The sequence below is a fragment of the Centroberyx affinis genome, unplaced genomic scaffold (genome assembly GCF_046629955.1).
Source record: "Centroberyx affinis isolate AG114_WGS23_722 - 3 ecotype Tasmania unplaced genomic scaffold, CSIRO-AGI_Caff_v1 ptg002437l_1, whole genome shotgun sequence".
In the NCBI taxonomy this organism is placed as follows: Eukaryota; Metazoa; Chordata; class Actinopteri; order Beryciformes; family Berycidae; genus Centroberyx; species Centroberyx affinis.
The window spans coordinates 433,551-457,160 of record NW_027280680.1 but is presented as its reverse complement, the minus strand read 5'-3'; the positions used below and the strand labels follow the sequence as shown (position 1 = coordinate 457,160).

General features: G+C 40.6%; 1 protein-coding gene across 3 annotated transcripts in view; it reads right to left on the bottom strand.

The window, feature by feature from the left end:
* Positions 1 to 23,610, bottom strand: part of fibcd1b (fibrinogen C domain containing 1b) — a 98,699-nt gene that overhangs the window by 12,003 nt on the left and 63,086 nt on the right. For all 3 annotated transcript variants that reach the window (XM_071533829.1, XM_071533830.1, XM_071533831.1), the window contains one exon: positions 17,902 to 17,998. In XM_071533829.1, the coding sequence (XP_071389930.1) occupies positions 17,902 to 17,998 (97 nt within the window). The remainder of the gene's footprint in view (positions 1 to 17,901; positions 17,999 to 23,610) is intronic.

The following is a 23,610-nucleotide window of genomic DNA, read 5'->3' as shown; positions in this document are numbered from 1 at the left end:
TTGAATTGGGCAGTTTGTACAGACAAAGTAAGATAGGAACACCAGGCTCACAAATACTGCAGTTCAAAGTAAAGCAGTTTTTGTTGCAGTCCAGCAGAGCCATTAGAGTAAAGAGTGATTGAGAGCGAGGGAGAGAGAGAGAGAGAGAGCGAGGGGGAGAGGGGGGGGGGGGGGGGGGGCAGCGGGGGGTATTATGATGATGTTTTATTGTAAAGTATTAAGTGTTGTTCCACCATGGAAAACACCCACGCTGTACTGCAAAAGACCATTTCAGCACCAGGGACAGCTCCCACTGCAATAATGTTGTTATTAATGACAGACAATATTTGTTTAATTCTTAATTGCTTAATTATACTGATTGTAGAGATAAGAAAGGTGAGCATAATGACTAGTTGCAATGAACAAAATTGTGCAATGAAGAAAGTATATTTGCAGGATAGAGCTTATAATGTAGCTTGGGCAATTTAATCTCATTTTATATCGGATCAACAACTGCTAGTGAGCTTGATTTGGAGCAATTCCAAAGGTCTACTCCCACTCAGACATTCTGTTTTGCATTACCCGTGCATCTCTGCAATCCCTGTTGAATTCTGTACATTTTCCCTTGTGACTATTGTAATGATAGTGTGTATTATGTTAATAGATGTTTTTAATATGTAACAATGCCTAAACTGCGTATGCATCCTGTGCACAGCTGTGCATTTGTTTTTAAGGTGCTGGTGACCACAGGAGTGAACAATGTCCATAGATAGGTATGTTCACTGCACACTAAATAATAGCATTATTTTTCGTACTTTTAGCATTCTTTTTATTATTCTCATTTTCATTAGGCATTTTCATCAGCAAGTAAAGTTCGCAGAGCAAGGTTTGCTACAAAGCTAATAGATGACAACGATGTGTAGTAGTGACAGTTCTGATTTAAAATAGTGTCATGCATTTACCCTGCCAATCTACCACAGCTTACACAAGCACAGTGGGGGCACAAGCATGACAGTCATGAATACAGTGGGCACATGCATATGCACACATGCACGCACACATACACACACTAATTTCATATACTGGTTGCCATGCACATACAGATTTATGTTTTAATCACTGATATGCAATAATTGTTATTTATTTCTTAATCATCTCTCTGCATGTTTCTTTCTTCCCTGCCATCTCAGTGTCTCACAGGTAACACCCACGTAGACTGTCCCTGTGTAAATTATTGAGGTGCTGTTATGATACCTTATGCATAAACCATGACCTTTGTTCTGAGAATTATTCATGCAGGCATAATTGATCACAGAAAAGGCAGTTAAAAGGGCTGCTATAAAGTGTGGAGTTGCAGTGATTGCTGATGGTAACAACGTATAGATGCAAATACAGTTTGGGGTCTTGTGTTGACAGATGTTTGGGTAAGAAAGTGTAAACTGTGCTTTTGAAGGCGTGGGTGTTCATAGTAATGGTCAAATGTTTTTATTACTGATGCCAGTATTTCAAGTTGTTAATAATGATTGTATTCTTTGGTGTATGTTTAAATTTCTACCTTTGCATTAGCCTTGACTTCTCTGAACACTTCTCTTGCCTACTGTGATCTCTACTCATCATCAGTCTCCTGTCTTTCCTTCGAGGGAGACAGAGACAGAGAGAGTATTTAAGAAGGAGAGCGTGTGACAGAGAGTGTGTGTATTATTGGGACCGGATCTGCTCATCCCAGTCAACTCCAGACCTTGTTTAAAGGCAGCAGTGTCCCAAACAGATCGATCCCACAGTCACTGCTGGGGCCCCAGCCCCAAGCCAGCCAACTAGCTCGTCTAATTGGAGTCAATTGTTCGTGATAAGAGGGGCAGGGGAGAAATGGTCAACGACATAACAAATTTATATCATCTCAGAAAACTGTGAGCTAACCTCACTTAAGACTAATTTGTCTCATGCGAGATCGCTCAGATGTCAATATAAGATTTCAGGTTTGCTTTAAACCTCATGCTTTTGTGTAACTAAATACTTCCCAATGCCATCCACCTGGCAAAATAAAGGGGGGGATTTTGCTCAAGTGGCAGTATCAAAGACATAAAATCAAATTGGATGAAAAAATGAGAGCCAACAACCCATCACATCTGATATAGTCAGAAATTAACCTTAGGGGTGGAAAGATTGAGTGAAGAGTGGCAAAGGGAGAGATGGGGGAAAGGAAGGGAGAGAGAGGCAGGTAGATAAATATTGAGAGATGGCAGGCCTTTTAGGTGGTAATTCAGGGAGAAGGCCACATTAATATTCAGAGGTGCTCTCAGGTAAAACAAAATGAGTAGAGCAGCTCCAGCATGATGGGAAGGACTGGCAACAGACTGAGCATAAAGATCCACTTGGCATGCACACACACACACACACGCACGCACGCACGCACGCACGCACACACACACACACACACACACACACACACACACACACACACACACACACATACACTAACAGACAAAGGTTACAGTGTTAGCATGTAAGAGCACAGCACATATGCACACATACACACATGCACACACAATAAAAACACAAGCACACCCACATACTCTGAAAGGTTTCGATTTTGGCATTACCCAATTCTTATTCTGCTCTGATGGGTTCAAGGCTTAGGGGAGAGAATGGAAAAGTGTGAAGTGAACTTAAAGAAGTGTTGAGCAGAAAATCTAACTAAGCACATAGAATGTGTGAGAAAGAGAGACACAGAGAGGGTGGAAAAGTACCAGAGAGAGAGAAAGCCGCCATGGAGCAGGGCAACAAGGGGATGGAGGGGAATGTGGAAATGCCCCGAAGCCTTTGATCAGTGGCGCAGGCTGTGACATCATCAAAGCTGGTCAAGGGCAGCGTGATGGTCTCAGAGTTATTGCTAAGACCCTCCCCTGATTCCAGGGTCAACATAATGAGTAGTAAGTGAGAGAAAGAGTGTCCAAAGAGAGAGCTCATCCTCAGCCCCTCTGGCACTTTTTGCTTATAATGAGGTTCCTAAGAGTTCATCTCTAATTATCCACCAGGCATCATTAGAATTCTATGGTTTTCTCCAAAGTCAGGCCACTCTCCTGCAAATATCAATACAGTCAATAGCAAAGCTTTTTCAAAGACCAGCCTTAGAATTTATTCACCTAACAGCATGCACAAATGCCCTGGTTGATGAAATGAGATAGGTTAACATAAAAGCCAGATTGCAATAAGTAAAGAATACTGTACTCCATAACATTATGGCCTACAGCACTATTTGTGGGTACACAAGATGGAAAAATGTCCAGGAGAGTCTAGGTTTTCTCTAGGGTGGCCTGACCAAGGAAACCTAAGTGTTGTTCAGTCCACAGAGCTCTAGTGATGAATAAGGAGAAGACTGGTGTGTCTCTACCAGAGAGCCCATTCCAACAAGCTAGGAACCATTACTAACAGTGTAAAGGAGCAGTGGGGTGTCAGACCCATGTTTAATTCAGTGGGAGAAACATGCTCTTCATGGTTACCATTGCCTCTTCCAGCCCAAATCAGACAAAATGGAGCCTTATTCACCATGCAGCAGCACACAGCAGGGACTCCATGCTGCAGAAACGTGTGCTTATCTTATCTTAGTGCAAAAGACGAGGAGAGGAGACAAGGTGTTGTTAGATGTTATGAATTGTTGATCATATTATGCTGTTTTCTTTTATAATGTGTGATCATGCATGAGCAATGTGGCGCTATTGTGTGCAGAGGAGCACCTTGTCGTCAAAAAGTATAGTTACATATTTTAGTGATTGAAAACCCTTCTCAGCAAGAAAGCCCCATTGAGGTTAATAGAGTAATTATGTGGATGAAGTGATTATGTGAAACAAAAGAGAAAGGAAATTACACAGAGGTATGATTGTGGTCAGAAGCTAGGGAGTGAGGTCCTTGGTGCAAAGTCCTTTCTCCATCTGTCATTAGCAGATCCATTCAATCATCCCTCAATCAAATTTTCAATCACCCCATCTGTGCTCGTTCAACATTCCTTTATGAGCAGAATCTGCCCATAAATTTTTATACCTTCTGGAAAATAAAACTCCCTTCCCCTTAAAGAGCCTCTCTGCAGCATGAGCCAAACCCGACTTTGGTACCAGCACAAGTAGAGAGGTGGGGGAATATACCTGTAGGCTGGTGGATGAGAGGCATCAAATAAAGTGCCCGGGCCTTGTAGAGAGGGCTGAGAATTGCTCTGGTCCTCATACATATCGGAATTACTGGCGAATTGCTGCAAATTGCAGCTATCTCCACTCCAGCAGTGCAATCTCGTGCAGATGGAGTGTCTGCCAGGGTAGAGCATCACCAATCAGAGCAAGCATAGCCTCCTGAAGGAAGTAGAGGCAGAGGCAGAGTTGGAGGCTGAGGCTGGGCTGTGTAAAAATTGTCAGGGCTGATTGGCAAGGCCTCAGCTGGCTGGCCGACTGGATCCCTGGCCAGCCAACATCAGTGTGTCAGACTCACTGAGGAGGCATCGCACTCCTGAATAATTGATTGGATATGAATGCGGTATTGGAGGGCCTTTAACTGAAAACACTTACATGTCCTCTAAATAATAGATTGCAGGGGATTGTAGTTTATATTTCTCTTTGTCATGCGGGATATGGTATCATATCATATCTTTCCACTTTGCCTGGAAGCTGGTTTTCACTTTCAGCTCAATCAGTTGCCCGGCACGCTTTTCATTGCATTGCACTTCAGCTGGTGCTGGCATTTATATTAACATCCGATCATTCCGATCTTGTCCCCATAATGTCAGTGGAATGGACATACATGTGACAACGCATGCATGCCATACAACCATGAGCAACCTTAGAAACCTTAAAAACCTTAACCTTAGAAACCTTAGACAGACTGCATTTACCTATTACTGCTGCATTTACATGGTATTTTATTTCTCCAAGGATTCTACTCCTCTTTTAAAGTATAAAGTGGATAGCTGGGACTAACATAATACATAACCAACATAAAGCACTATTCAAGTGGAGCCAATTATTATGGCAGTAATAGCATGAAACGTCACAGATGTTAAATAATACCGTTTCTTGCTGAAACACTCTTTTTAAAAGGGTCCAGGTTACACTGTATAGTGGTAGGGGATTAGGCATGGTGTTAGCAAGCTGCGGTTGTAAAATCCCATGAAATGGTTTCTGGAATGGATTGTCAATCTGGAGGTTAGTCTGGAGGGAGGCGATCTGCAGGGTACAAGCCCATAGGCAGCATGAACCACATGGACACGTGTTTGGGCAGAGACTGACCATCGAGAGCTGCCCAAGCCAAAATAAAACCATTTGTACCCACTTTCCTCATGCTAGGGTCGCCTGCAGGCCAGCCCTGTAAATTCTGGATAACACTTGGCTTTACAATGGCCTTATTCCAGTGTATTGACTTGTGCATTAACCTAAGGGAAAGCATTGTAAGTACACAATATTACCGTGTAGGTACGTGAACACATAATGTACTTACAACTGTGTAACAACACTGTTTAAATAAAGCCATTTGATTATTTTGCTATTCTATTTTGTTAATTGCTAACTGTTACATTATTGTCCTAAATACATTTATTTTTATTATGTGGGGAGTTAGTTAGTACATTATATGTGTTACACAGGATATTATATCCTAATGATTATAGGTTATTGGCTGCTACACAGCATGTTGATATCCTACTTAAACATCAGATAATAGAGATAAGATTTAGTAAAAGTGTGAAAGAATTGCATGATGCATGATGTATCTAGCTTCTTGTTGGAGAAGAGACTGTGTATATCAAGTCAAGTGATTCCATCAACACTTTGTGAAGCCTGCAGTGCAACGGAGACATGAAGACATGTGAGTGTTGAATGAATCATTAGGCAGATACTAGCTAACTACCACACAGTTGCGCTCAAAGAGCACACTGATATGTCGTGCGGTATTTAAACTGACAATTTCTTTCTCTTGGGGATGAGTCTGATGGCACCTGTCGCCAACAACTAATTCATTGTTTGCTCTCTCAGCCAGAACAATGCATTCTACACTCCTTCCACAACATAGAATTGACAAGCACTAAATTATATAGAACTAACTGTTTGTGAGAATAATAACCAATGGTTCTTACAGTACCATACAGCCAACGGGATACGGGGACTGCTTAGGAGAAGCACAAAATTAAGATTTTCCCAAGAAAATGATAGGAGTTTTTCAGGAGCAATGGAAGAGACAAACAGGATGGATGGTGAGAGACTGCGGGAATAATGGGGCTATTTATTCCCCCTAACAGGAACAGAGAGAGTTCAAGGGAGACTGTGTAGAGCATTCTTGAGTGGTCCTCTAAGCTATGACCTTCCTGCAAGGTAGCAGCCTTTATTGTTTCCACGGCAGTTTTAAATCACCATCTTACGCACAAGCGGTGGGTGTGCATGTATATATATATATATATATATATTTTTTTTTTTTTTTTTTTTTATTTAACCTTTATTATTTATTATTGTATATGAGCTTGTGCACACTTGCTTGTGTGTGTAGGCAAGGTGGTGTGTACATGCAGGCATGCAGGAGTGCGTGTGTGTAATGGTGTGTGTGTGGTGTGTGCGTGTGTGTGTTTGTGTAAGTGTAATAAAATACTACAGGCATGAGTATGGATTCTTGGTGCAAGTGCAAAATTTTATTTACAATGCTGACATTTGCTAAGCAAACACCTTTAGTTAAGAGCTTTACTAATTCCATAAATTCTTGCAAAAGATCTCAGAACCAAACTCTTTATGGTTAATTATATTATATTAAGTATATTTGTATAAGTGGCAACAGAATGTCTAATGGCTGGATTTAAAATTCACAAGGTTGAGTTTCATGGTCCTTGGGCCTTTGAAACTTACTGAAAACCTGTATTATAAATTAATTATCTCTACTCTCCACTGAGATAGCTGATGTGTGGTGAGCGTTCTGGCGCAAACTGGCTGCCGTGCATCACCCAGGTGGGTGCTACACATCGGTGGTGGATGAGTTGAGTCCCCCCCCCCCCCGATATGTGAAGCGCTTTGAGTACCTAGAAAAGCGCTATATAAATGTAATCAATTATTATTATTATTATTAAGTAAATTTTTTAGTTTTCAATTGTTGATCGCCTGAAAGAAAAAAATCATCATTTCACTTTTACCCTTCACCAGAGGGATCAAACTGTAAAATAAGCTACAGAGCGATGCCACTAGAGCTGGTGAGGATTCAATGTCCTGCTCAAGGACACTTCAGCAGGACGGGTGCTTGCTGTGTCCAGGCCCTCTGGTTGAAGGGCGGTCTCCCAAACCAAATGACTGTTACCTGCAATTTATCAGTGTCAATGAGAAAATAGGCATTGTTCTCTCAATTCTCTATGGTGTATAAGTATGTGTGTGTGTGTGTGTGGGGGGGGGTGGGGGTGGGGGTGTGTGTATATCAAGCACTCCATCTACAAATCTAGTCAAATAATTTTCCATATAATGTCTGCCCCTCTTCAATATTGACAGTGCATATCTCGGTGCTGTCTCCTCTCTTTACCTTTATCCCCCCTTTATTCCCATGCTTCTATCTATTCTTCTCCCTAACAGCCTAATGGATTTTTTCCCTCCTTAACCACTGCTCTCCCTTTCTCCCACTCCAGCGTGCACTGGCTTAATCACTCAGACTTCCCTCCTAACATCCCTCATCTGTCACCCCTTCCAACTGCCTCACCACTTTTTTCTGCACTCATCATCTCTCCCATTTTTTCCACCAATGCTCTCTCTCTAACTTTCTTAATGTCTCAGTGTAGTACCCATTCTCTCTATGCGTGTGCATGCACATAGAGACTGACATTGACATTGATATGTGCTGTGCATCTGAAGCCATTGCCCTTTGATGAGGCAGAATGATCACTTATCCGTTAAAGACTGGAGAAATAAAACTCCCACAGCACAATCGATCAGCGCTCCATCCCTCTCACTCCCCTCACCTGTAATTGGCGGCACTGACCCTTGACCTTGCCGCTATCAGAGGCTGCTGCCAACCTGGGAGCAGATGCCAGGCACATATGATTGGCAGATTTTTACAGATGAACCTGTGGTGGGATCAGGCTTTGAGCAACATGCTCAGATGATATGGAGAGTGGAGGTGGTGGTTGGGAAAAAAAAGACTCCAGGACCAGGGAGAGGAAAAAGGCAGAAGAGATAGAAGGGAGGCCTATGAATAAGCCTGCCAATAATGATAAGATGTTTATTCAGAGGCCCTTGCCTGGCCGTGCCAACCTTCCCTGGCCTGTTTCAACCACATAAAAATAAGTGTCCGCGGGAAAAAAAAAAAAACTGTGGAAATAATAAACAAAGAAAGACAATAGGCCCTCATCCTCACAGGAATTGGGATGTTCTTTGATTTGTGCTCTCCTTTGTAGATACAGACCTCTCTAGATTTCCACTGCGTGACAGGAATACAGATCCACCCTCCAGTACACTGCAGTGTGGTAGAGGCATGCTGTGAAGGAGAAATGTGTTTATGAATGCGTTTATGTATGTATGTGTGAATGCGTGCGTAAGAGAGAGAGGGAGCGAGAAGGAGAACGGGAGAGCGAGAGAGAGAGTGAGAGAAAAGGACACAGAGAGAGATAGACGCATGAGGTAAACTCATGGAGTGGTTCTGCGCAATATGGCTGCACTGCTCAGTGTTTTTTATATGTGTGAATCAGATGTTGTTTTGATGTTATTGGGTGCTGGCGAGGAGCACCTCTGTAAGACTCTGTGTGTGCGTTAGTGCATGTGTTTGTTTGTGTGTAACACTTTATGTAATGCTCACTGTTTAGGGGAATTATTGTATTCACTGTTTATGCCCCATGCCCTACATGAGGGAAAAACAGTGTGCACTCATACACCAGGCAGTACGGTAGAAGTCGAACAAGCATCAACCAACCCAGGCTGGTGGCTGTACATCCACATACCAGGAAGGTGATTTTCTAACTGCGGTGCCATTGAAGTCAATGTGTGTAGTAAATATTTTCTTCAGCATTTCCCTCGGTTACACTAACACTGTGCTGCCACAGCACTCTGGGCCGGATTATCCATATATCGCATCGGGCGAGTGCCCAGGGGCACCAGCCAGTTTGACTTGTTGGGGGGGCACCACACATTCAAACCACAATTATACCTTTATAAGCTTTGTCATATTTTCTTTATATATTAGGCCTACTCTCTGGGGGGAATGCATATGCGGCCAAAATTAACCTTTGATACTAAAAAAAGAATATGCATAAAGAGAAAGAAACCGCCACCCACCCCACCCCAACCCCCACCCCCCGCCTCCCCATCACATTTGAATTTGTCCAGTTCAAGCATTTTGTGGTAAGAGAAAACCCGTTCACCGAAAGAGGTGCTGTGAAAAAGTAGGCTGAAAACTACTTTCCCAAGTATGTTTGCCGCAGTCAGGTTTTCTTAACCTGCCTGTTACTAACTGTAAGGGTGAGAGATCTTTTTCACAACTTAGAAGAGTGAAGAACGAACTGGTCGAGTTGATGCTTGTGGAAAGTTTTTTTCTTTGAACTGGATGCGCGGTTTGTGATGCTTATAACAACCATAATTTCAAATAGCCTACGCATTGCGATATATTCAGGGATGGACTGGCCATCGGGACTACCGGGAGACTTCCCGGTGGGCCGCTCTATCTACTCTATAAACAGAGTGTGAGGGTGTCATGGGGCCGGAACGCAATCCGGGAGTGAATCTGACGACGGAACACGCGTTGCGGTTCTGAAAAAATAAATACAGAGCAGTCAAAATTTCCTGGCTTAAACAACTGGTTTGGTTAGTTTTTACACCAACTTTGCCGGCTGGGCGGTGTTTGGACGTTCGAGCCAATCACAGTGCTTAAAAATGCAAGCCCTACCCAACCGGGAAGCCGTGCCACGTTAAACAAACTCACATCAAATAACCGGCACAGTTTAGTCTGAGCCGCGGAGCTGACAGGTTGTGTTGTGAAATCACCAGCAAGGATGGTTGGTGTCCGGCCGATTATGGTATGCTGGTCTGGACAAAAGTCCAGGTCCATCCAATTGTCTCAATGTGCTGATCCTTTCACTTTCTGCAGTTCCCACTGTCACATCAACTCACCTGAAGTGATTGTTTGCTACAGTTATTGAGCTTGCTTTATTTGGTGGTATGTGGGGCCTTGTCTGTGGTGCTGAAGTTGCATTAGATGTCTGTGTAATGATTTTTTTTTTATTTTTTGTATTATGATTTTTTTAGTCATGCTCTGTAATGGTTTGGCATTTCGTCTTCATTCCAGCCTTTGATTATTTATTTATTATTTATTACAATGATTTTTAGCATGGTGTCTTTGATATGAGTTGCATTCAAATTTAATACAGTATAGCTCTGTGTGTAAAGCCTAAAATGGCATTTGTAGGCTCAAGTCGATCTATGGTGTAAAGTAATTTGTTGGTTAGTACATTGTCTTATAGTATTTGTCTGCAGTATGTGTGTTGAGCCTGTAGTGTTTAAGTTAATGTACATTTATGATCTTTATTGGCATAGTAAATTTCACTTTTTTGTGTTTCAATTGGACATAGCGGGGCATGTCAAGTGACGTCACCCTAGGGCACCACACTGTGTTAATCCGGGCCTGACAGCACTTTGGTGTTAACAGGTGGAGTTCAGCATAGCTTCACTCCCACCCCGCTCCTGAGCACCTAAAAAGCGCAATCGCAAAAAAAAAAAGAGATGGAAAAGAATCCAATACAAACAAAGGTTTATGCAAGTTTTTCTTTTTTCTAGGGACACCAACTATCGGATAGAATAATACGTTAATCGATATGGGGATGCGGCTTCAGATACATCACACACATAAAGAGAACATTACTTCACGCATAATTTGTTTCCTACGTGAGATTAAAATGAATAAATGCTCTCTTTAAGCCTCCGTGGCCCCTTTTCATCACATCTATCCTTTCAATTCCATTGTGTGTGTGTTTGTGTGTGTGTGTGTGTGTGTGAGTGTGTGTATAGAGTGTGTTCTCTCCAGACTGAAGATGAATGGGCTCCCCTGCTGTGTGTGACTCCTCTGCTTCTCTAAGCTCTGAGAGTAGCTCTACAGGCTGGGGAGTTAATTGCCACAGACCCTGGGTTGTTTTGCATTGATCTGAGAAACATGGGTAGAACTCCTGCTATGGAAGAGGAGATAAAGATACAGAGGGAAAGGAGAGAGACGGGGAGAGATGGGGGCGAATGAGCGAGCAAGAGAGAGAGAGAGAGAGAGAGGCTGCTTGACAAGGCGTGTGTATGCGTGCAGGTGAGTGTGTGTGTGTGTGTGTGTGTGTGTCGATGTGTGTCTGTCTCTCCGGCTTCAGCGTTGCTCAGTGAGCACAGATCAGCAAAGTAAGTTAATAGGAAAGATATGTTTACATTCTTTATTTATCGCTTCGCTCCAACGTTTCTCTTGACACTACTACGCACTGATTTCTCTATCTCCATCCGTCCTTTCATCCCTCACTCTTTTCAGCCTGCCCTCTTGACGCAAAGAGCCCCTCTGTTGCTTAGGACTGACACAGACCGACAAGCCTGTCATCACAAAACGCCCATCTCCAAATTATAGTCATCCCGGCCGCCTCAGCCCCCACCCTCGCCCTCGTGTCAACACACACAAACACAAATCTCCCATTCTTTGTGGTTCACTTGCCTATAATCACATGTGCGTACACCACTCAGGACAGGCTAAGAGCTCAATTATAGCAGTCACATACATCCCATTTGTCAAAGGTGGATGGTATGTAAAGCGGTAAACACTGCAATTTTCAGCGGGATATTATAGTATTTGAGTGACAGATGAGCGAAAAAAGACTGGAGCACCAAAAAAAAAAAGAGGGTTTACTTTTCTATTTCTTTTCAGTGGCAGTTGTTAGTGTGCCTTTAATGAGGCAGTCAGCCAGTGAACTTTCTGCCGCAACGAGGCACTCTTCACAGAGAGGATGACTTCCAGGCATAGCGGAAAAGACACATGGGTCCTATTACTCTGTTACCCTTCACACTGCAAGGGACCACTGCAAAATCATGGTGATAGAACACACTCTGGGCGTCCTCGGTAGAAAGAGAATGATTGGACACTTGATGGAAGTAATTTGACTCTGTTGTACTTTATTTGTTGGTGCTGTTATTGGAATGGAATGATGAAAAGAGAAATAACGTCAGCTGTTGTTCCTATGTTAAATCCATGTTTAAATCCATTGGTTAATCACTAGGAAATTAGTTGGAATGAACAAACAAATCAAGAGGGAGGGAAGGACAGAGTACTGGTGTTAGCTGTAGATCTATTGCTTTTCCAAAGCAATTGACAATTCAAATATTCAAAGTAAAAGTAAAAGCCCACTGGGAAATAACAATAGGGTTGCCTAGCAAAAAATAGACAAGAGGGAAGTACAGGGCAAGAAAACATGGACATCATATTCTAATGCACAACTTCCCTCCCTAGCCCCATTGCTATTGCATCTTTAAAACAAACACTGAATGGATGTGATGCAGACATGAGGCACACTTTAGATAAACCAATCGATATCTTCACAATAGCCTCTTCTGGTGCAAGACTAGACAATCAAGGTAATATACTCCAACAGAACCAGGACTAGGAGGGTTCTGGAAACTGGATTAAATTCAGCGTGCCCTCTGAACTACTCAGTGGGCCTGAGTCAGCAGTATCAGCAGTATCAGTCTTTCCTTTGGCTTCAACAGAATTCTAATTAATCATAAACCTGATCATTCAGATTAGGATCCACCTCTTAACGCCAAGTTCAGGCTTCTTAGTTTTATTCAAAATGTATCCTTTAGCTGCAGTGACTTCATATGATGTCCCATGTGATTACCTCTACCACTGCAAGTTGAACAAGTTTTTAATAAACTCTGCTCCAATTCTATTACAAAACAGTTGTCTGTGGTACAATGACTGTGCTATGAAAAAGAATGCAGAAAAGCTGAGTGAAAATGAAAGAATGGTGAACGTTGTTTTTTCATTGTGTATAAATAAACGGATGAGAGAGTTCAATTCAGCAGTTGGTGTTACAAGAGAAGAGTATTCAATTCCTATTACTGGGAGCTACCAAACACCCAGAGTTATATTTAGTGCCATTGATTGAGTTGTTAATGCTCCATTGATTAATGAAATTGAACAGTGACCAAGAAAAGAAAAAAGAGTATGTAAAAAAAAAATCTGATTACACCTGAACTTCTTATTTAACTGTCTATTGGTTCTTTCAACCAAGTTTCAGTGCAAACACTTCTGGAGTTTGTATCTTATCTGAAAAGCATGTCATACACACTTGATTTAATAGACTCCCGTAAGACATTTTGGTCATTATTTAAGTAATATAAACAGTTAAGTGTCCACTGGTTCAGTTTCATCATGTTTCATCATGCACTTCTCTAACTTCCTCTAAAAAAGCCAAGTCTAAACCCTTCTCAATGTAGACCCATTTCTATACTCCCATTTGAATTTTAAGCACTAGAGAGGTTTGTTTATATAACTGATCACATGAACAGAAATCATTTATTTGAAAAATTCCAGTTTGTTGTCCATTCTAAAACGACTACAGAAACTTTACTGCTCTAGTACATAAGCATCTTCTTTTAGCAAGAGATGATGGAGAATGATCTATTCTAGTTTTACCTGAGCTAAATGCTCCTCTTGACACTGTTGATCACATGTTAATTGTATTCATCTTAAATATTTTGTGGAATTTAAGACACTGGACTTAATTGGTTGTATACCTCTGAGATAGGTAGTTATGTTTTACAACTTTAATACAGTGTATTGAAGTCACAGGTCTGCAAATAACTTTTACACCAAATGCTCCACAATAATTGTAGCAAAAGTGAGTGTGCAGATCCTCCATTTGTGGCATGTAAGATATCATCTGATAGGCTGCGATGGCATATTCGAGAAGTTGTAATCACTGAGTTGTACTTGTGACACAAGTTTGCATATTGTAAGTTTCATTCCAATAATGACTTGCACATTTGTAAATCTTTTCTGTGAATGTGAATTCATAGTAAGACACAGGCGTGTGAATTCCAACATACAAGTTCCCAGGTGTTTTGCTAAAATAATAACTTCATATTCCCTACTGTGTGAGCTATGATGAACATCATCTACATTGAGAACTATCCTCCTGACTGTATTTGGGACAAATAGCCCAGAGTTGCTGAAATGTTTCCTCTGAATGTTACTTTGCTAATGATAGGTCTCATGAAAAAGAAAGGTCAAAAGGTCAGTGGAACTTTGGTCTTTTATTACAAAGGTATAAGGTGGTATCATCTTTAGGCAAGATTATACCACTGCTAGCATAAGAAAGTCGTGGACAGAATAGAAACAGAGTAACAACCAATGCCATTATTTCAATAATATTTCATAATTCTGAAATACATGCAATACAACGCCAGCTAAAATGATACCTTTGACGTTTGATAACAGTTTTTTGTATTTTTGGTTTTCTGAAGCACACAGCTAGAAAATAGGATACATAATTGTGTGCTATGGTGCTTGGTTGGAGCTGCAAATAATATAGACTAGCTGCAGATAATATAGACTTTAGGCCAGGAGAAGTGGGTTCAATTCCAGTGTCAGGTGTAACTAATCTAAGCCCTCCCCTCAACCTCAAACTTTCTGAGCTAACCACTGCTAACCACATTCATACTTAACACTAAGCAATAAGCTAACCACCTTGCAACATGCAACCTAAGCTAATCATCTGACATCTCATCCACATGCAACCTAAACTCTGACACTCAGCCTCATTAAATTTTAGTGAATTGCTTTTCCATATACAGCTAGGACATAAAGGTTACAACTTAAGTAATGTAAACGTAAATTACAACAATAAAGATAAATCAACAAACACTAAACAACAACACCACATTCTCCTCAAGAAGATGCTGGACACAAACATGTTCTAACAAACAAATACATTGAGGTCTTAAATGACTTTAGACACAGTAGCGGTAGTAACAACATAGCCATCCTATTTCTTTATCTATTAAATGCTGCTTTCAACACTACAGACCGTGATATTCTAATATGCCATCTGGAAAACTAGGCTGGTCTCTTTGGGACGGTATTAAACTGGTTCAGGACCTATATTACAGGTAGACAAGTCTGTATGAGCGAAGGAGACCAGGTGTCTAACAGATTTGACAGCAGCTAAGGGATTGCCTTGCCCCAGTTTTATTCTCTTTAAACATACTCCTTCGGGACAGAATATTTGTCACTATAATGTCAGTTTTTGCAGTCATACACAAACCATGCAGAAATCCTGTTGAGCCATGGACACCTAATGCCCTCAATTCCCTATCTGCCTGCCTGTTGGACATACATAAATGAATGTGATGAACTGATGATAATGAATGATGAATAACTTACTAAAATGAAAAGAGGAAAACAAAGAGAGAGGAAATTTGAATCATTTTGGACACCTTGATTAACTCATCAAGACTGCCTTCTTTCACCTGAGAAACAAAACCAACAGTGCCAGTCTTAACACAGAAAGAAGTAGAAAAAAATATTAATGCCTTCCCACGTGGAAAAGATTAGTGCAATGCCCTTTTTACTCTCAATAGATTTCTTGATATTCCCAAGAAATCTACTGACAGTTCAACTAATTGAAAGCACTGCCGTCAGAATCTTCAACAAGAAGTGAAAAGAGGATCACTTATCTCTACTGTCTCATTTGCCGAGCACTGGCTCCTTTTCTGTTTTTGAATTGACTTTCATTATGTATGTGTCAGCACCTTCATACATTTGTGATTGTTCCATCTTGCGCACTACTCTTATGAACTTTTAAATGTAGCAAAGGTGGCCAATTAAAAATAAAAAATAAATAAATGTTAACTCTCTCTGTCTCTCTCTCCCTCTCTAGTTTTTCTTCTTCTTCTTCTTCTTCTTCTTCTTCTTCTTCTTCTTCTTCTTCTTCTTCTTCTTCTTCTTCCTATTATTATTGTTATTATACAATTAGAAGCTCTATAAATATAGCAAAAATCCGAAAACAAAAGCAGAATTCAGAGGCACATTAAGATGGCGAGGACTGTACATATCTTCAGAGTTGGAGGGTGGCATTAGGGAGAGAAATAGGTCTGGACCAGCTGCAATGAAATTCTTTCTAGGCTGCAGGCAAGCATGAATCCATTTTTCATTTTTGCCCTGAGGGTAATCGATGATGGGGGTGACGAGACAACAGCACCCTCTGAATAAGCAAGGGTACTCTGAAAGGTTCAAAGTTGCCTGCCGGCTCATTCAAATGCAGTCTGCTAAATCCTGAGCTTTCCATATTCCCGCCATGTTCCTATAGTGTACCATAGGGAGATCCAGGCAGCACTCTAAACACGTCTTCTATTATCGGCTGCACTCCGCAGTGGTTCAGGTCAGGCAGAAAGACGTAGAGGCCATTAATTCACATAAACACTGCACAGACTATATATACAAAGATTCCCATGTGTAAAAAATCATGTACTTGCGCTTAAGTTTAAGTTTCAAGTGTACTTAATTTGTCATTATATTATGAGAGTGCATAAATGGAAGTTTGTCTTGGTATGAGTGTGATAAAGTTATACAAATAGAGAAATAAGATACAATCAAACAAATACCTTACCATGTGCCACCTTTAGTATACAGTATGTACAACATGTAATGTGCATGCAAGCTGAGCTACAACAGCCTATACAGATAGTTAATACTGTGTAATGCGTTGTTCCTAAAGCATTGTGTATGTGCTATAATGACCAAAATGCTGATAGGAGAGTAATTCAGCTTTGGTATATTTGGTGTGGAACTTCTATAACCTGCAAAGCACAAGAGTGTGTTCTACAGCAATAGATTTTTTTTTCAAGCACCACTTCCTTCAACAATCTGTGATCTGGAGCAGTATTGCCAAAGCAGATTGGGATAAGAGTTTTTGAAGATACTCACAGAGGTGCAGCAGTGATAGTTCATTAACACACTGCCGCTCAGTCCAAACCTGTTTAATTTCCTCAGGAAACAGTATTTTCTGGTGTGTTTTTTTTTGTTTTTATGTAAGCAGACCAGATTTGATCATCAGACATGCATCATAAGAATATGAAATAGCTTATTACCCCGATATTTTCCCCATGAATGCTGATTGGGCAATTAACTTTCTTGTTTAATGGCAGTTTTATTAAAGGTTATGAGCTAAGTTGCTCACAGCAATGAAAACTTTGTTTTGCATGATAATTTTTTCATCGTTCGACTTCTTGCCAGCTACAGAATGGTATCATCATCACATTTCACTGCCTCAATAAGCCAGGAATGACAGTATAGTCTGTAAAGAAGAAGTAGAGTACACCTGAAGAGCTCCTGGGCTCACGACTAAAAGAGAGTATCCATTTGTAAGTGGATCTGTCCAGACCAAGGTCATATAGTTTCAACAGCAACATTTATGGAACAATCGAAGTGGAACCTTCACCCACAAAAAGCTTCTTTTCGTGGCTCTTGCATGTTTTTTTTGCAGCTGCTCATTTGCTCTGTGTAGTGGCCAAGTTCTGGTTTGCTCTGTACCGAGACTTTAAGGAAATGTGGTGCCATGATGAATTTAATTTGACAATTTTTAATTCATTAAAATGGAGGTCAGAATAGTACAGGGAAAATAGTAGACGTTATGATGACATTAGGGACTGAGACCCTAGAGAAGTTGAACATGTCCATAAAGACAGCGATGAGTTTTCGCCCCGACTGGAATCCTTTCTGGTTTAGCCACCTTCCTCGGGTTCAACCTCACATGTGCTCTTTTGCAAAACTACTTTCTAGGGTTTGGCTCGCCATTGTATTGTAGGCCACTTTAGCGGCACATGTGAGTCACACATTAACAGAAACACACGCACACACACACACACACACACACAACCCCCACCCCCCTTACCCCATACAGCCTGAGACACTTACCGAGCCAGTGTTCACCAGTGATCTTGCCAAATCCCTCACGGTAGGAGTCCCATCCTCGGAAGAAGTTGACTGAGCCATCCTCCCTGCGCTGGATCACCTACACAGCCAAGACAGCAAGGCCAGAAGTCATGGGTCAGATGAGATTCACCTCTAAGCCAGATCTTCTTCACTGATGAGTCATGCTAAGTCACTCTGCTGGGCGCTCAGCTCATCTAGAACTATACTAACCAAACTCATAAACGCTTACTCCTTCACAAATGAATAATGCAGATGCTCTTCCCACTAAAAAGGCAATTTGTCGGAAGCTCATAAAAGGAATCCATTAAATCTTGACTGACTTTGAATGAAATCGCCATGGAATCTGCATACCTAATTGAAAGCCCAGAAAAGAGATGATATTCGTAATACAATAATCCTAAATATACGGAGAGGGAGATGAAATTATCCTTCTTTTTCTGTACCGTGAATCATGAAATTCTATCAAGCTAAGTGATGTGTGGAGAAATTGTGTGGAAGGTTTTTATAGCAACCCTTTCAATGTGAGAAACAAAATAAATATTTGTACATAGCTGATATTTGGCAGCAGTGTGTGTGTGTGTGTGTGTGTGTGTGTGTGTGTGTGTGTGTGAGAGAGAGAGTGTGTGTGTGTGTGTGTGATGACTGTGGTATCTATATCACCCAATGAAATACTCTATCCATGAAAAGTGCTGACATTCCAAGTGTCAAGCTAAGGATGAAGTGAAATTGGAAATGTGCTCCTGCAGAGGAAATGCATGCAAATGGAAAATAGAGTCTGGGGGTTGCAATGGTAAAGTTGTGTTTGTGTTGAAATGACAAAGGCAATTCCCTGAGACAGTTTATGTTCAGCATGACTGATCCCCTAACATACCGAAAGGATCCACACGGCACCAACAACCAGATTTGCTTTTAACATCCACTCAAAGAACAAAATCCAGCAGAGCAATGTCATCATCTTCATCCTCATTGTCTTCATCATCACCATCATCATCATCATCATCATCATCATCACCATCATCATCATTATACCCCTTCACTCTCTTCCCTGAGATGTTAGGGATTCTCCTCCTTATCTTCCAAGAAGCCCGATTCCTCCTCCTCCTCCCCTCATTCAGAGTTCCCAAATTCCTCCACCCCAAAGATGTCTTCCACCCTAATTTCCGGAGATTCCAGGTTCCTTTCCCGACCTAAATCCGGCCGTCAGATTCCTCCACCAACTTTCCAGAATTTTCAAGTCCCTCCCTCACACCAATTCAACAGTCTCCAGGTCCCTCCACCCAAGATCCAAAGTTGCCAGGTTTCTCCACCCACCGTCCAGAGGGATTAGGGATCCCTTCCTCTTCCTATTCAGAGTTTCCAAGATTCCAAGTCCCTTGCATGAGTCCTATCCCAAGCCAGCTACCACACCCTATTCAGAGAGGACAGCAGCTCCCACTACTCATTTATCAATACACAGGATAATATAATGTCAATATCCCTTGTGCCATAATCCAAGGTGAGCATTCCTGTGGAGGAATTCAGAGTCTAACAGAATGATATACTACCATACCAATGAGAACCGTAGACTTAACCTCACTTGACCCCATTTCACTCTCGTGCCACTGCATCTGTTTTCAATGCATCCTGGACATGAACTCAACCATACTGTGTCAAACCCAATCCAAACCCACCTGTCCTCACAGCTGTCCCAGTGACTTCTTTCAGTGAAGCTTATGCAGAGGTTGCAGTCAGCGGAGTGTTGCCTGAAGTTGTCAACTATCCATAACATCAAAGAAGCAAAGGGATATGCTTCAGCTGCTACACATTCTTACCCCTGGTGCATTAAACCATCAGGCTAGTGGCCCAGTTATTTCTGTAAAGCCTGGAGCATCAGTCTATCACTTCAACAGAACTTTAATAAAGTATTCAGTTGTAACCCTGTTCATTTACATTCTTAACTCCTGATGTCAAGTTTAGTTTTCTTACAGTTAGATCACTGAATGATAAGTTGTTTACCTGTAATGGCTTCATTTATTATACTTGTCTTAACCTCCTTATGTTGACATGGATGAATTGTATTCATCCATGTGCCTGCTTTTTACTCCCTACATAAAATCTGAATTTACTTACTTAAGAAATACAATGTCACTGGTAGTGGCGGTGTGGCTGCTATTCAAATTAATAATATTCAGTGTAACCCTGTGAGATTTGGGGAATTTGCTACTTTTGAGTGTAATCATTTCCAATTAGAAACTATTCTATAGTTTCTGTCTAATAAGAAATTATGTGGTTTGATATTTGACCTCATAATCATTTTATCTTTGATTTGTCAGATTGCTTAACTTTGAAGCTGAATGTTATTTGTGGAGATTTCATTATTCATGTATGTTATACATTGTGTACAAATAAAGTTATAAGGAAGGAAGAGCGGATGGAGGGTTATGGATAACTATGACTTGTAATTCTGATTTTTGACATACAGTACTGAAATAAGGGATTTACTTTATTTTCCCCCAGCCATATTCCCTTTACACTGTCTTGTTTTTCTTCCCATATCTCTTTAAATCTATCCAATAATAGTACAAATAATAACTGGTGATGGTAGTAGTAGTACCAACAGTTTTAAAATATGTCTCTGCAGTTTGCAAACTGCATTGCACTTCTAATTACACTTGGCAAAGCTGTAGCTGTCCTGTCCTCAGGGATCTGCCTGGCACTGCCTCATCAATAACTTGGCCAACTGGCAGACTGAAAAAACAACATCAACAAATGAGATTCTTACAGAGCATAACAGAACATTAATGATTTTGCACATTCAGTGCACTGTTGCATATCACTTAGATGGCCATAATATAATCATTTTGCACTTCAGAATGCAATAATTTATACATAGGCCAACAAATCCTTTCACAGCTCAGCACCACTAACATTGTGCAAGCCACATCACACGCCATCACATGCCATCACACACTGCTACCTGTCTCATCATCATCATCATCATCATCATCACCATCATCATCATCTTCTGGGACCGCCAGCTGACAGCTTGTTTGCAAATGAAACATGTCAGTCAGTTTGGCACATTTTGCTTCACCCTCTTGCAGTGTTTTTTTTTTTTGCTGTTTTAAATCCATGCTTTCTCGGTTCCCCCTTTCTCCCCTTTCGTTCCCCCACCTAAATTCTGCCATTGGTTGACGAACAGGAGAGCCTGCCACACAGACACCACTGGTCGCTTCACACAGCAAGTAAGCTTGAACAGTTTATTCCATCCCAATGCGTCTGACCGGCCCAACAGGATTCTTCTTCTGGTCATGGATATGGGTATGTTGTGTGTATGTGTGTGTGTGTATGTTATATATTGTGTACAAATAATACATTGGCCAAACTTTTTAAAATCTAACTGAATCTTTTAATCTTATACAATGTTATATATTTAATATTGTAATGAGCTTTGACCTTATTTTACAGTAAAAATGGATTTAATTGTTGTGCATCTTATGTTTTTGTTTTACATTCCTTGTTTTACACTCCTCATTTTCTGTCTACCAAGATCTCATCTAATTAAAATCAGTCCTGTATTAACGCAGCAAAAATTTGCTGAGCTTAATTTATGCTACGCTCAGATTATATCACAGAAATTTAAAGATATTCACATGATTATACCTCTGTTGTTAAAAGAGATTGCACAATTGAAGAGTTAAGTGTTTTTGTGTGTGTGTTGACTTATAAAGGAATCAATGAGGGATTGAGAGAAAAGAAGAAAATAATATGACGTTTTTAGTTTTCTTACCAGGAAAATTGAAAATGCAGATATCCTGATTTGAATGTCATTCACCAGTTGAACGCTTCATTAGATTCCTTTGAGCAAATGTTAGATACAATCACTCTTTTGGAGATTGTATCTCATATGAAATGCTCATCATGTCCCCCTATTACACCAGCTAGACTCCTAAAAGAGGTCATGGTAGCTATTTCCCTAAATATTCTATCATAAACAATTCATTGGCTAATGGCTGTTCCATTACATTTCAAATGGGCACTTTTCCAGCCTTTTCATAAAAAGCCTAATCTGGACTTTTCTACTCGCAATAATTGTAGATCTAGTTTAAACTCTCATTTATGTTTAAAGCTTTATCGAAAGATGTTTCTAAACAATTAACTGGTTACATACACAGAAATTACATATTTAAAAATAATCCATTCAAACCTGTCTTTCCTCAGAACTAAAATGTTATTCTTTTAACATGAGATACTGGCCGATGTTGTCATTCCACTTGACCTCAGTACCGTCCTTGCCAGTTGATCTCAATATTTTAGCTGATCATCTTAGAAATTTGAGTTTGCCTTAATGAGCCAATGATATCAGCTTTCCTTGTGAGTTTAATTTGATGGCGTAGCAGCCACTGAACTGTTGAGTGGACATTTATGTGTATTCTTACTCCTATCTCCATGGTCAGCATTGAAAATAAAACAGCACTGACAACAATATAGAATCTCTCTGTAAATGTCTGTCTAAATATATGAAAGAGTGTGTGTGTGTGTGTGTGTGTGTTTGTCTGTGCATGTACATTTGTGTGCATGTGTACAAAAAAGGGCCATACCACTGCTCAAGTCATATTGATCCTCTCTTGATCACAATCACTCCCACTCTTCTACACTTAGAAATCCAGAAATCCAGGTAAGTTGTATGAAGAAAAAACACTCACCCAAGTTTGTACTGGCATGAGAATGAGTAGATCATGACTGAATTTAAATTTTTGGGCGAACTATTCCTTTAAACGGGTAAACATCTTTCCCGTTTCAAATTTGTTTTTTTTCATTTGCGCAAACCCAGACTCCGTAGTTGGCACACAAATAAACTGTTTATCACAGAGTCGCACATGCCTCTGCAAGAACACACAGGTTTTGACTGTGGAGTCGCGCACACTAAATTGGCTGTTGACAACATAATCCTTCTCACAGGTCGCTAATAATGTAAGACAAGTGTGACTCTAATAAAGCGGTATAGGTGTGAACACAGTGTTAGCAAGGATTCAATATACTGTAGGTGCCACTAATGCTGCACACCACGACAAATTAGGCTGTGTGAAAGTTTTCTTTCCATTCTACATCTGTAAAGTCAAGCATAACCGCCCTCTCCCACCAATCCTGATTCTCCGTCATCCATAATTGTTGGGTATTCTGTGCTGGCATTATCATTAAATTTCTATGGCTGAGTGTATTTCCAGCAGCAACCGTAGCATGGCATTCTTGACGTCTATGATTCATTATGGTGAAGGTATAATTGCCTGTAACAGGTTATTTGTATTTAGAAGCGTCTAGAAAATCACACTGATTAGTGTTGGGATCATCTTTCCCTTCCCATGTATCAGAAGTAACCTACTATTGTTCAGTCAAAGAGAGAGGGGCTAGCTGGTGGGTGACAGGAATATTCTGTTAATTGCGTTATTCATGAAAACAGGTTATAAAAGCTGTATGTATACAGCTTAACCCGAATAAGACCTTAACTAGAGTCAATAGCTGGGTTACTCCAAAAATAGCCGTTGTAATTTTCAGTCATTTGTATCTTCATAAGCTATTTCATATACTATCATATTGCCATTTGCACAGATCACCAGCTCCACAAAGCATATTTCACTACCTTTACAACATAATATCTTCATAATATCTATGGTTTGCAAAATACAGATATAAAGTGTAAACAATAAATAA